This window comes from Candoia aspera, chromosome 1 (genome assembly GCF_035149785.1).
Source record: "Candoia aspera isolate rCanAsp1 chromosome 1, rCanAsp1.hap2, whole genome shotgun sequence".
Classification (NCBI taxonomy): Eukaryota; Metazoa; Chordata; class Lepidosauria; order Squamata; family Boidae; genus Candoia; species Candoia aspera.
In genome coordinates, this window is record NC_086153.1 from 97,410,483 (window position 1) to 97,425,774 (window position 15,292).

Consider the following 15,292-nt stretch of genomic DNA (forward strand, 5'->3'; position numbering starts at 1 on the left):
GTAAAAACAATGATTTCTAAAAAAAACATTTTTTAAAGATGATGTATAAAGGTCAAATAAAATTACCTTGACTACTTCAACTTTTAATTCTTCTCGCTCTTCTTCAGAAATCACATTGGTCAAATCGACATCAGTAATGGTGTCTTCATCTGTCTCATGGAACACTTGTCTTTCTAACAGACCTTTGGAAATAAGGCAGAAAAGAGTGAAAAAGTAAAGATAAAGGCTCCTTCAAGGCAAGCCTGACTCCCGGATCTTCATGGACAAGTCAATGAATATTCCCTGACAACAGTACAGAAATGGCTTCAATTTCCCAGTCTAGCTTATTTCTCTGGTAGTTCCATCATTCTCCTATCAAGTTACTAATCAAGTCTATGTGACTCTCTCTCTCTCCCCCTCCCTCTCTCCAAATCTGTACCCACATGCTTCAGGCAAACTTGGCCCAAACTTATCTTCTGAACCTAGAAAAGTATGCCGTCTCCTGCTGAGGAGAATGCTGAAAAATAGTTCAGAGATCTTCAGCATTCATTTGTTTCCTGTACAACTAAGCTGTCTTGAGTCCCCTCTGCTTATATAAACCACTTCAGAACTTAATAGTTTATTGTATTAGCTGAGATTGTAACAAGAGGTTCCACAGCTTAGTAGCAGTATAAATGCTCTGTATGCAGATAGAACAGATTCTTGCTTTTCCGATTAGGGAAAGATCAGATTGTAGAGGCAGTAAAGCTTCTCTATGTCAGACTTTGGACATTGCCCACTGAAGCAAACAGCACTTAGCTATACTCATGTTGCTGTCAATAAGAATTTTGCACCAAACTGCAAAAAAAGCCAAATTGCTTGTCAAATCAAAACAATCTATATGTGATATGGACATAACATGGGTTACCAGTACTGAAAACATCTAGAAATTATGTCTATGTTATTAAGGTATCTTTGAGCAGTTCATAGATAATGCATTTTGTTTCTTTCTTCCTAGAACAGTGTTTCTAAACCTTGGCAACTTTAAGATGTGTGGACTTCAGCTCCCAGAATTCCCCAGCCAGCCATGCTGGGAACTGAAGTCCACACACCTTAAAGTTGCCAAGGTTTAGAAACACTGTGTGATGAACGCCTACCCAGGTTTCCAACCAGACTCACACAAGCAGCTTATGGATATCTGATTTATTACTGGATAGCATGCAAGTTCAAGAGCAGAGCTGAGAATGGCAAAAACACGGGTCTCTCAAACAATTAAAGCTTAGACAGTTCCAATCCCTCCCCCTGAGTCAGAAAGAGTCCACTCCCCGCAGCCTGCAGGTGTTCCTAGCGGTTCCTGCTGGTCTTCGGGAAAGTGTCCTTGAACAGGCGAGATAACCCAAATAGACTTCCCAAAGTCTCTACATCAGTGCCTGGTACAAAGAACAAGAGCAGCCCCCTCCCGAACAGTAACACGTGTCAGCACCAGCATGGCATGGGAACTGGTTACAATGTTCACAGGAACACTGGAACAGGAACCATGACACGCTGCCCTAGAACAACAGAATATTTTATTCATTGATTGATTGATTGAATTTATACAGCTGCCCATCTCTGGGCAGCGTATACAATTAAAATAAAAGCTAAACATTCAATATAATTTATCCACTAAAAGAATTAAAAACAACTAAAAACTATAATAAAAGACAGGAAAGAGTGCAGTCAACTTATACTTATTATTAATATGTATTTAAGTAGTCATCTACAAAATCAGATGATACATAAGTGCTAATTGTTTGCCTGGTTAAGATGAATAAAATGGACAAGACGTTTGCTGCCTTAGATTGCCTACATACAGATTTCTAATTTGAAATTAGAGTACTTGCTGTAATTCTTGTGTTGGAATCTTAACCTTCCTTTTAATAAATACCATTAATTGGACTTTCGTTTTTTGAATCAACTGTGTCAAGACTAGAATTTAAGGATGTAAATCTGACAATGACAACTCCTCATTACTTGGCCATGTTAGCTGGCTCTGCTAGAGGTTTTAGAATCAGTAACATCTGGACAACCAGAAGCTCACTACCCCGATATAGGGAATTAGTATAATTATAATACTTTCCCCAGAAAACTGCCTGATGACAGCTGCAAGTGTTCAGGTCAGCATAAGATAACAGAGGATGACTACATTCTACAAGGCATCAGATAGCAAGTTGTCATTGCAACAGAATAGAAGGAGCAGGTATTATATTCTTTAATGTATTTTCTTTAAAGCTCTGAAAAGACCCAAAGAAGCATTGTCTACAATATGCAAAGTAAATAGTGTGCTTCCACGATCATTATTATTCCAATACTTAAAGTTCTGTAGGACAACTTTCCCATCTGTTGACTTCTAGATGTGTTGGGACAATACACTCCAACATTCCCAGTCAGTCTTTGGCAACAGCACTACTTTGGATGATTTTCTGGTTTTCTCACAATCACTGATATGCTGAAGGCAGCTCACAAGGCTTCATTCATTTGTTCCAAGGAATCTCTAGACAATCAAGCCACCCCCCCATAAGTCTTTTGGACCAGCCTATTTAGAAAAGGTAAAAGAAGGAGTTAAGCAGCAGGCTGTTCTGGCTTAGAATATGAAGAGATGCAGCAAGGGCCCTTTTATTTTCTCCTAGTCACCATCATTGGCAAAGAGCAGGTTAAACCTGTGGAACCGATTTCTTTCTTGGGGTACTTTTGTGAAATCTACTTGCAGAGTTGTCATAGTGGGAGACACAAAGATAACACAAATAGGAAATAAGCATTAGTGTATCATTTTTGAAAGTATAAATAGGAGTACAAGCCTAGCTTTCTGGAAAGAAGCTTATAACTTGGGTAGAAGCAATTTAGTACATTATAGGCTGTGCTCCTTGTGTTTAGAGAAAATAAACAATCTGAGGTGTATTAAGCTGGAAGATACTGTCCAAGGCTATCCAGTAAACATCATCAAGCTGAGGTAAGACTTATCCTCAGGAACCTCCTATACAGTTTTCCACGTGGCCTGTCAACTCATTTGACCTTATGACTCACTTTACTGAAGATGATGCAATGCCTTGTCAAGGGCTTCATTAACAAGCAGGTATGATAGACATTATCTCTGAATAAACTCATTAAAAAGTCAGCATGGTGATTTAACAAAGTGGACATCCTAATCATAAAGAAGATTTTATAATAGATGGCTTGAAGATAGTTTTAAAAATACAGCAAAAGGTTCTTGAGACATGGTGAAAATTTATGAAGCTTAAAGGATGTAGCCATGCTGTAAAATATCAGGTCCAAATTCTCTGCAGAGAACAGTACATGTTGACCAGCTAACATATGTTCATTTCTTTGCTGCCAGATCTACAATTCCATTTTTCTCCATCACATATACAACCTTCCCTCATTATCATCACTTTGTACAGCTCATTAATTTAGACCGTATGACAATTTAAATGGCACAAAATATATTCAAAAGAAATAACAAAGAAACTTTGGAAGGAAGCAGAGAATCTGTGTAGTTCAGTTCAGGTAGTTGCTAAATACCTTCACATTTCTTTATGCATTCTGGTTGAAATGTCAACCTTAAAGGAAGTTAATTAAAGCCAATTACATCATTTCCTTTCTTTATAGGCAATAACATCATACAAAGTTGCTATAGTTCTTATGTTCTGCTTCTCAAACTAATATTTTAAGTCTGTAGATCTTGTAAAGCAAACTGCTACAGCATGACAGTTAAATGTTAAGAGTGATGTAAGAACATCATATTATTCTGAAAATAATATGAAAATACTCTTTCTGGACCACACCACTTTATTTCAATGATAAATTGAGAACAGTGAGAAGTTCAGTTTCCTGCAATGGATCAAACAGACCTAATGATATTAACCATATAAAAGAAATGGAACCAGTTCTTAAGAACAATTAAACATTTCAAAAAATAACGCACAACTCACTCTCAGAACACATATTTTGGAGGTGAGAAGAGTCGGTGTTTAGATGCATCAGCTCATACTTCTAGGGTAGGAACAAACTGATACCATGGTGTTATTATCCATACTAGGGGAGGAGCTCTTACCCAAATGTACATCCACCTCTTTGCTGCCATCTACCAGCCACCCAGCTTTTTGCAGTAGCTCTGTAGTTGATGGCAAAGAAGTGAAGGTGGTGCCTCCCTGGACTCAGGAATAGCTAAACATGAACAGTGTGCTGGAGAAACAAAGGGATTAATTCTAGGGAGAAAGCAATGGTAAACTTGGACAGGAAGGATATTTCTATGACAAACAAAGATCAGAACTCTTAAAGGAATGTTTTTTCCAGTAGCAATGGACAGTTGTAAAAGCTTATAATAAGAAAGAGCAGGAACCCAGAAGCCTTCAATTATGGATTAATAGTTACTAAAAGAACCAATCAGTCAGTCCTGCATAAAGACTGACTGTTCCCTTGAAGTGATGAGTAGTGTGCAGAAATTAATTTTGGGGCATGTAATGCAAATGAATAATGGACTAGAAAAAGCAAGTATGTTTTGCAAGTCAAAGAAAGGGAAGACAACAAAAATGTGGGATCAAGAGATCACTGTCTCCTTAGAAGAGCTACAGGTTTTCACTAGGGGACAGGTTGAGACAGTTGGCATTTATTCTTACAGTTGCCAATGACTGGGCCCAATTTGATGGCACCCAACTAACTAAATCAAGTAAAGATACACAAAGGAGTTTGAAATCTGTTATCAAATTTACAAGCTGCTCTTAGTGAAACCACATCGTAATGTAACTGATAATGATTTAAATTGGACTGCAGCTCTAATTATATAAAAACTGCTGTACCAATGAAGTAAACATTACACAGGATATAAGCTATGTTAACAGAAGTTATACAGTATAAATAAGATCAGTTCAAGTCTTTCTATGAAATATGAGTTTGCAAAATTTACTTAGGTGTTTTGTTTTTTGTTTTGTTTTTATTGCTAGCTGCCTTAAGTATCAGTCATTGGTAGAAATGGGGATATACATCCAAATAAATAAGTTATCAGAAGAAACATTCCTTTCACTCAGCACTAATAGGTTTTAGAGACACAGTAATTTCCTATACAGATATAAGCTCTACTGGATCAGGCCAGGGGCCATTTTAATCCAGCATTTTGTTCCTCACAGTAGCCAATATGTTCCTTCTGGGTTGCTTGCAAGCAGGAAGTGGAGACCTCTCCTGCCACTGTTTCCTGCAACTGGTATCCAGGGACCTGCTCCCTCCAACCTGGTGGAACTTGAGTCTCAAGACTAATAACCCTAAAGTGACCCAAGTTAGGGGTCATCACAGCATCTTGTGATAATGAATTCCACAGGTTAATTATGGGCTGTGATTTGTCAATTCTATATCTCCTTCCAACTGGATGATCTATAGTCATAATGTTTTTAAAGAGGGAGAAGAAGTTCTCTCTGTCCACCTCCTTCACGACATGCATGTGTGTATGTGTTTGTGACACACCTTGTTCAGGTCAGTCACCCTTCTTTACAAGCTTAAGAATCTCAAACATTCTGGCCTTTTCTAATAAGGAAGGTGGTTCAGCATCGTGATCACTCTGATTTCCATCTTTGCCAGCCCCATTATACTGTATCTTTTTTCAAATGTGACAAACAGAACTGTACACAGTATCCAAATGCAAATTTACCACAGATTTGTATAAGGGTATTACAATATTTCCAGTATTATTTTTAATCTGTTCTCTATCTCCAGCATGGAATATGTCTTTTTCACATCACAACTGCTGCACCCTGAGTCATCCACTATGATTCCAAGAATGTTCTGGTTGTTACTAACAGCTCAGACCCCCATCCTATGTATGTATGTAAAGTTGCCCCAATGCTTATCATTTGATACTTACTTAAACTGGACTGCATTTCATATTTGCTTGATAATCCACCCAGTTTAAACAGATCTTTCTGAAGCTTTTCACAATCACATTTGGTTTTTATAATCCTGAATGGTGTACTTTCACCAGCAAATCTGGCCAGCTCACTGCTTATTCCTGAATCAATTCTAAATTCAATTTTCTTTGGAAAGAAAGTATAGGAGTCTTACTGTATTTGTATTTTATATATCTACTAGGTATAATTACAGTCAATGACCAGCAATATAGTAACATATAAAACACAGAATCGACAATCAAATAAAATAGAAACAATGAAGCTGTCATTTAAAACCTAAGAAATTCTGACTTAAAAAAGGAAAACGAAGTCCCCACCCAAGATTAGGATACCTAGCAGATAAAAACTTAGCAACTCTTAGTGATGGTGGGATTCCAGTCTGACAGGAGGAAACCAATCATCTCTCCCTCATAAAAGATTAGATTTTTGTTGGGAGAAGGTAAAAGTTTACCAACACATGCATTATTGTGGTGAACAGGTTTCTACTGTATAGAACCTCCCATCTAATACTGCAGAAGGTAAAGCTTGAAAGGAGACCAAGTAAAGGCTCTACAGTGTGCTGGACAAACAAGAATGAATAAGCTGTTGGAAATATAAAGGGGCTTTGGAGTTGGAACCTACCAGTGGTGATTAGCTAAAGCACTCAAGTCCTTCTGCCATGTGATGTTGAAAACTTTCTGACAGATTTTTCCCTGTAGCTCTCTTTAAATCCAGGGGGAGTAGAGAAAAGACAGAGAGGCTGCAATCACACAGGCCGGCTAAGGGTTTTTGAAAAGAAAAGTCATCCAGGAGAATTAACAGGGTCAGTGAACCATTAGAGAACAAAAGTTTAAGCTAGTAAAAGAGCTGGTTAATGTGGGCTCTTGCCTCCAAAGGGATTCCATGCAGATTAAGGCATTTGAGGCTCAGCATGGGACCCAGAAGAGTGCTCATAAAAGCCTAGACTGAACAATGTCTAAGGGCTTTAGATCATTGTAAATGCATACATGAGCACCATAGGACATTTGAGATACAGTTTTAGCTCTGAAAAACTCAGTCATGGCAAATATGCATCTCCCCACTTTAGAATGGAAAAAGCCTAGAACTGCCTTGGCATTATTGTTAGCTTTGGCAAAGATGGATCTGACTTGTTCCCTTTAGCTTCTGGTAGCTTGGGAAATTATGCCAAGATATTTAAAAGCTGGAACTTGTTCAATTTTATTATTTCTAATTTACCGCTGACGCTTATGGAAACTAGGTCTTCCCAAGAACAGCATAATGTTGGTTTTGGAGTAGTTGATTGTAATGTAATACAATATTTCATTAAAGCCCGCAGACCTCTCTTAAGACAACTTGGATAAATGAAAGAATTGCTGCATCACTGGCATTTGGCAGCACTGCCCAATGCCTGTCACTAGTTTAGGTAGGTGGAATTCCTTTTTTGGTTAGCGCAATATTGAACAATGGGGGAGATAAAATACAACCCTGTTTCATACCTCAATTGACTGAAACATCTTCAGTAAGGTGGCCAGCTCTATATCATCTGACCTAGGTGACTGTATTTTCATACAGCTTCCTAATTAGAAAGAGTAACCACTGGTCAATGGATGTGAGGGGCACTTTATTTTATTTATTTATTTTCTATCCTGCCTTTATTATTTTTATAAATAACTCAAGGCGGGTAACATAGCTAATGCTCCTTCCTCCTCCTATTTCCCTCCCCACAACAACCCTGTGCGGTGAGTTGGGCTGAGAGGGAGTGACTGGTCCAAGGTCACCCAGCCGGCTTTCATGCCTAAGGTAGGACTAGCACTCTCAGTCTCCTGGTTTCTAGCCTGGTGCCTTAACCACTAGACCAAACTGGCTCTCTTTCCACCAGAGTCTGACTTTCCACCAGACACTGTCCTTTGGAATAGAATCAAAGGCTGGTTTTAAATCAATAAAGGCCACATATAAAGGGCAGTCTGCCTATGTTTATATTCTATTAGGAATTGTAAGGTGGGCAGTGGGCCATTATAGTCTCCATAAATCCTGTTTGCTCCTGAGCTAGGAATTTATCTTGATCCAGTCAATTCAATAACCTAGACTATAGGAAACGGACATATCATTTACTAGGCACACTTAAAAGACTTAACCGGGCAATAATCTAAAGAATCTGAAAGGTCGCCATGCTTAGGGATGAAAATGTTTATAGAATGGTTCCAGTCATCATGGATTTTAAGTGTATTATTTATGTGAGTAAAAAGGAAGGCCAAGGCAAGGACCCACCAATCGGCATTTTCCTCTAGCCGCTCAGGTAGAATTAGATTACTAATCTTGCAATGGGTTAGTCTAAGAAACTCTGAAAGGGAAACTGAAGCCAAGAGGGAGTGTTATGCAGCATCTCACATTTAGGCTGGCAGACAGAAGGGGAGGAGCCATATAATTTACTGTACAACAGAACTCTTCCCATCTAGCCTCCAAGATCTCTGCAGGGTTTGAAGTTGCTAGCAGGCATTCCCAAAACTGGGAAAGCTCATCTGAGGATAGTAAAAGTCATACTGTCTGAGCCTCGCTTGCAGACCATTTAACCCTGTGGCCAATTCCAGCTCCGAAACTCCCTTCATTACTTGGGTAGAGCCAAGAAAGAGTCATAAAGGATGCCTTGGTTGATTTGGGTGAGTCTTACTGATTTTTGAATTTTTGGGATAGATTTACACATGTGCAGATTAACTATGCCTCCAGCTGTGGGATAATTGTTCACACATCAAATTTCTAGGGAGGCAGTTGATGCCACCTCTCCCTCAATCTCTTTTTCAGTCTCACTGAAAACACAATCTGTCTTTTTCACATAACCATCTTGCTTACGCCTTGACTGGAAGATGGAGGAAGAGTAACCTGTTGTGACTTTTCACTAGTCATTCTAGATTGGTGTTTCTCAACCTCAGCCACTTCAAGTCGTGTGGACTTCAACTCCCAGGTTGAGAAATGCTGTCCTAGACACATTGCCTCACCATGGGCAATCAGAACTCCTCAGCTTCAGGGCAACCCACATTGATAGCCCTAGTCATATAACTCTAGTGAAGCTCCTGATCAATATGAGAGATACTTAAATATTTTCTCTAACTATGAGAAAATAACAGAATTGAAGTCATTCAGAAAAAAGGCAATATTTATTCAGACAATGTTAGAAGATGACAAAATTCACACAACAGAATATCAAGTCATAATGTAATGAAACATATACAAAGCAGCTGTTTAACAGTAATAATGTGCCTAATAGGACAACTGAAAAAAGAGTCATGATCTGCAAGCTTGTAATCTAGCAGACAAGGTAGGAAAAGACACTCATTTCCACGTGGAACTGAGGAGCCTTATGATGAAGGTGAAAGAAGAAAGTGCAAAAGCTGGCTTGCAGCTAAACCTCAAAAAAACCAAGATTATGGCAACCAGCTTGATTGATAACTGGCAAATAGAGGGAGAAAATGTAGAAGCAGTGAAAGACTTTGTATTCCTAGGTGCAAAGATTACTGCAGATGCTGACTGCAGTCAGGAAATCAGAAGACACTTAATCCTTGGGAGAAGAGCAATGACAAATCTCGATAAAATAGTTAAGAGCAGAGACATCACACTGACAACAAAGGCCCGCATAGTTAAAGCAATGGTGTTCCCCGTAGTAACATATGGCTGCGAGAGCTGGACCATAAGGAAGGCTGAGAGAAGGAAGATCGATGCTTTTGAACTGTGGTGTTGGAGGAAAATTCTGAGAGTGCCTTGGACTGCAAGAAGATCCAACCAGTCCATCCTCCAGGAAATAAAGCCAGACTGCTCACTTGAGGGAATGATATTAAAGGCAAAACTGAAATACTTTGGCCACATAATGAGAAGACAGGACACCCTGGAGAAGATGTTGATGCTAGGGAGAGTGGAAGGCAAAAGGAAGAGGGGCCGACCAAGGGCAAGATGGATGGATGATATTCTAGAGGTGACGGACTCGTCCCTGGGGGAGCTGGGGGTGTTGACGACCGACAGGAAGCTCTGGCGTGGGCTGGTCCATGAAATCACAAAGAGTCGGAAGCGACTAAACGAATAAACAACAAAAAAGAACACAGAGAACAAGAGAAAAGGTACAGTCTCATTCAAGTTAAGCTGGACTCCTGGGACTTCAGAAATACACCCCAATGACAATTATTCCTAGCCAGGCAAAAGAGCAGTGGCTCCATAGACAGAAAAAGTCCTCTGAGAGAAAAGCCAAACATGTCTGTTGGCCCAAATGCAGCTTGTCTGCTTATCTGTTTGTTCATTCATTCAATTTATATAGCTCCTGTGCCATATACGTGCTCTAGGCAGTTCACACCTAACAAGGATCTGATTTTCACATATGGCCTTCGCAGCAGCCAGAAAAATGTACTTGGGGTAGGAGAAGGGGTGTCCGCAGGGACAGGGTTAGAAAAATGAAGATGGCAGCCATGACCATGCGACCAAAGCTTTTTTACGTGCATTGTACATTTATGTTTTATGTACATTTTCGTTTCATGTGATGCACATAAAAAGGGTGGAGCTTTGATCACATGGTTGTGGCTGCCATCTTGACTTCTATGATCCCCTCTCTGAGGACACCCCTGGATAGGAGAAAAGAAATATGACCTGTTTTTAATAGATTCCTAAGAAATCCAGTTACTAACTTAAAGACAGTTACTCCTTTTGGACATTTGGAAAAAAATGTTTTGTCATTTGATAATAACCTCTGGAGATTGTAACCCATGTTCCTTATTACTTAAATTAAAATTATTTTGAGATTTACTCTTTTTTTGGGTATGTTTGTCCTAAAAACACAAACAACATTCAGTAGGATTTAATGTTCCTTGACAATTGCTATTAATATTTAAAAATAATGGAAGATTCTGTTCATCAGGACTAGTTTGTCTCCAAATGCAAAATGTCATCAGCTTGGACTCACAGAGTTAGCTATATGTAGTCCTACTCTTTCCACTTAGGAATGAAGCTAAAACCTTCCTGTTCAGTCAGGTCTTCTGAGTTGGATTAACAATAATAATGTTTGTTCTGACTGGTTTCTGATTTTTTTTTTGAATTAGACCATTAGGAGTTCTGCATGTCCAGCTAGTGGAAAAGCAGATACCCATTACATGGTGGAACCCATTTCTAATGACCTTCCATGAGGAAGTTAGCCTTTTTGTTCTGGAAGAACTCTCCAACATTAAAGATGGATATGATACACCAAGTGGGCAGAAAGTGAACTAAACACCATTATGGTAGAGTCTGAATTAGAATTGTTCAAAAAATTGAGAGGCACAGTTCACAATCTTTTCATCACTGTAAAAACTCCTTCACAACACTGTACAAAAGATTTAAGAAGTATGCCTGGTACTTCAAAATGCTTATTCCCTCAGCAGGCACTAAACTATATAATAATGTTTTCTTCTCCCTGCAACCTTTTCATAACTCAAAACAATAAACATTAAAGAACCTTTTATAGGCCTTACATAACACCTCATAATGTGTAGGAAGCATACGAGCAGCACAGGCATTATATGAATTCTGGGTAATCCTTTAAAATAAGGTCTAACTGTTGAAATCAGTTCGGCAACTTTTTTTTTTTGTAAAGAAGTATACTTTCATTTATTTCTTTTGAACCCCACTCTACTCAGGCTAGAACAGGTGGTTATAGAACAGTGAACTGAATGTGTCCTGACCTTCAGTTATTTAGCTTGATAAATGATCATTAAATGCCACACAGAATAGAACTGCAAAATTAAATTGTGGTCACTCACAAACCTCTCTCACATCTGTGCCTGAATACTGGCAGAATATTTTGAGAGGAAAAGATTTACATGAACCTGTTAGAGAGTAGGCACTCATTAGAAAATGGCTCTGGCCTTCTGGATGATCTAGAATCCAGCATCTGGCTTTTCTGGATGATTGCTGTCATGTCACTTGATGCACCACAGTGTAAGACTAATAATACTGAGAGGCTGGCATCCAAAGGATACCTACCCAAGAGCAAGTCCCATTCAAACCCATGAGTTTTAACACAAAGCTGGACCTAGCAACTAGCAATGACTCTGCAGTGTGCACGAACACAGTGAAACAAGTCTCTTTCAATTATTTGAGAATGACTGCATGCATTATCAAAACATGTGTGTTTAAATTGCATCAACTGTACAACTTTTCAGTCTGATGCAACACATGTTTTACTTGGAAAGAAATCTCACTCAGCACAATGAGCCCTTGGTGCAGGTATAAATAATTATTCAACCATGATATTGCACCAAATTACATTCAATCCCTCTATTAAAACTAACCAATCATGAGTGAATATGTCCCTTTAAAGGCAACTTCCCTTGTTTTGAGCACTTGTTTCCAAGGTACATGTTTATTCACAAGAGGCAGTATGAAATTACTCCTATAATAAATTAGTTGGCAGAATGTTATACAAATGTTTCAGAAAAATTCCAACATGTCTACAGAATGGCACTGGGTAAATCTTTCCGGATTTTCTCTAAGGGCATGAACAACACTTAAAAAAAAGTATGAAAGCCTTCCTCAATGATTTCTTGGGTTTAGAAATTGATACCGATATAACTAATGGAACCAGAAGAAGAAGATCATAGTCTCTATAATAGGACAGAGGTAATTAAGAAGCAAATGCTGCATGGAAGAGCTGTAATTTAACTAGATCTCTCTCCACTAATAATTTACTAACAAAATGCAGGCATGAAATCTGGGATATAAACAGAAACAGCAAATGAAATAAGCTCTGATTCATAATGCTCATGGCCCAAAAGGAAGGCGAATGGTACAAAGAACAACGATTTTAAGAGGGATTCTGACATTTACTTTCTATTGCCAAACCTGTTACGCAGCAATCCAAGCAGAACTCCTGAAGAGATAGTGCTGCAATAGCCCTTATGGAAATATCTTCTTTAATACACCAAAGCTGATGGTAATTAATGGAAGAAAAAACTTTCCAAGGTATTTTGAAAGTAATGGCATTCCCAAAGTTCACTGCAAACTTTAGGTGAACAATGGATTGCATTCCTTTCACCAAATCAACAAAGGACTTTTGCTTTGCAACTGACAAAAAGCCCACTGCTGACTTTCAGATGAAAGAACCACTCCAAGTGATAAGGAAGAAAATGAGTTTTTTGCTTTTATTTGAATGCACGTTTTAAGAATGCACGGGACCAATTTCAGGGGGAGACTGCAACGGGAGAGAGTGTCCTCGGCGCTTCACCTGGGCTGTTTCAGTGCTTCGATCGGATCTAAATAGCAAAGTCCCAGAATTAAGATTTACCAGGGAGCCCTGCGCCTCTTAATGGGAGAATAAAAGCAACGGAACACGCCGGCGCAGCGCTTTGGGGTTGGGCTGCACGGCGCCAAACGGGAGCAAGCCCTTGCTGCCGAAGAAACAGGCACTGATCTGGGCCGGTGGAGACCCAGAAGAACATCTTTTTGGCTTCTGTCATCAGTGGACCTCTTAAGGTTCAAGCTAGTCGTTCTTTAGCAAGGACAACCGAACGGGCCACGCAGGACTCTCAAGTCTCTTAAAAATCCCCAGCACTCAGTGATACAAGAGACCTCACTCAAAAAATGTATCTTAAAATAAAACATTGGTTTTACTTCCGTGCCTTCGCAGATCCGTAGAAAAGTAATACTGGTTTATCCGGGAGAACTGTACCTTTCTCTTTTATTACGATTACGATTATGATTATTCTGCAAGTGGAACCTTTTCAAAACTTTCTCTAATTGTTGCAATCAGAATAAGTGGATAAGCTTCGGGGTGAGTGACCAGCCCGAAGATTGCCACCCCCTCCCTCCCCGCAAAAACCCAATACCGAGCAGAAAGGGGATGCGGGGGGGAAGAAAAGGCTGGAAATCTCTTACAAGAATCGTAACAAACGCACGCGGCTGCCCCAAAGCGACCAGCTAAGCCACGCACCTTGCGCCTGCGTTTCCATTGTTCCTCCAGGACGCTTCTCCGGCAGCGCTTCGCCGCCAAGAAGACCAGCTGAAGGATCCGCGTCTTACGGCCAACCACTTCAACGCCGCGACTGCTGCTTCTGCTGATCAGCAGCGGCTCCCCATTCGCCGCTCTTGCCCGCGCTCCGAGGCAGCGCCACCTGCGGGCCTTTCGCCAGCTCTGCCACAAGACCCCTGCTTCGTTTCTGTCTTCGGCGCTTTACGGAGGGGGGTTCACACGTTATGCGAAAGCAAATCTGTTTCTCCCTTTACCCAGGCCCGGATTTAGGCATAAGCTAAGCAAGCTACAGTTTAGGGGCTCACAATCCGCAAGGCCTCACATTTCAGAATTTATTCATTTATTTTTTTGGCTTTTAGAATTTTATGCGGTCTTTTTATGTGTACTGTAGTTTTTAAAATCTTGTGTAGCAATTTTTTATGTGTCATTTTAAAACGGCATTATATGTAATTAATTTAAGTAAAATTTTAAGCCCAAATTTTCTGTTTTCAGGTTTACAATGAAGAGAACATTTGAGAGCAAATCTCAGAAAAGAACAAGAATTTGTATTTTTCACTTTAAATACCTTGCTATTAAGCAATTAAAAGGTGTGTGTGTTTTCAATTTTTTTGTAGTGACGCAAGCTCCTGTTTTGGCACGTACCTTTGTGAGACCTTCTCTTGTAACTTTTCAAGAAAGAGCTCCAAGCTTTATACTTTTGAACAAGGGGCCTCACCAAGTCTAAATCTGGCACTGCCTTTACCTGCTTAGAGTTTAGCATGAGTAGTTTTGCTCCATGGAGCTTTTCAGCTATATGAATTGCTATTGCTATTTCAATCTTAAGTCTGCTAGGCAGGCTGAAGTCTTCCTTGCTGCTCTGTTGTTTGCATGTTGTTACCCACTTACTCTAGGGCACTGTTCCTCAGCAAAAAATATCCAAATATTACTGTCTTGCCCTTTCATGGATTGCATATCTAAGCACTTAACACGTCCTCCACTTCTAGGCTGGTGGGATTCAGCAGCTGGATTGAATGCAAGGTTTGAATCTGTAGAATAGATGTTCATACATGCAGTAAGTGTTGATATTTAATATGGTACAGCTAGCTTATGAAATACTAACCCATGGTTCACAAACCTACAGTGGTTGGAATAACCTGTCATGCTAATCCCCAAACAGGCAAGTTATATTATAGCTTAGTAAATGTAAACTGTAGTATGGGTAAAGGTTTCCCTTGACGTAAAGTCCAGTCGTGTCCAACTCTAGGGGGCGGTGCTCATCTCCGTTTCTAAGCCTTAGAGCCAGCGTTGTCCGTAGACATTTTCCGGGTCATGTGGCCAGCGTGACGACACGGAACGCCGTTACCTTCCCGCCGAAGCGGTACCTATTCATCTATTCACAATTGCATGTTTTCGAACTGCTAGGTGAGCAGGAGCTGGGACTAGCAACGGGAGCTCACCCCACCGC

General features: G+C 39.8%; 1 protein-coding gene across 1 annotated transcript in view; it reads right to left on the reverse strand.

Annotated features, from left to right (window-relative positions):
* The window catches only part of TPD52L1 (TPD52 like 1), a 32,346-nt gene extending 18,414 nt beyond the window's left edge, over positions 1-13,932 (reverse strand). The window contains exons 1-2 of the mRNA XM_063310453.1: positions 13,810-13,932; positions 67-182 (exon numbers count right to left, since the gene is read on the reverse strand). Of these exons, the coding sequence (XP_063166523.1) occupies positions 67-182; positions 13,810-13,828 (135 nt within the window). The 5' untranslated portion in view covers positions 13,829-13,932. The remainder of the gene's footprint in view (positions 1-66; positions 183-13,809) is intronic.
* Between the last annotated feature and the right edge of the window lie 1,360 nt (positions 13,933-15,292).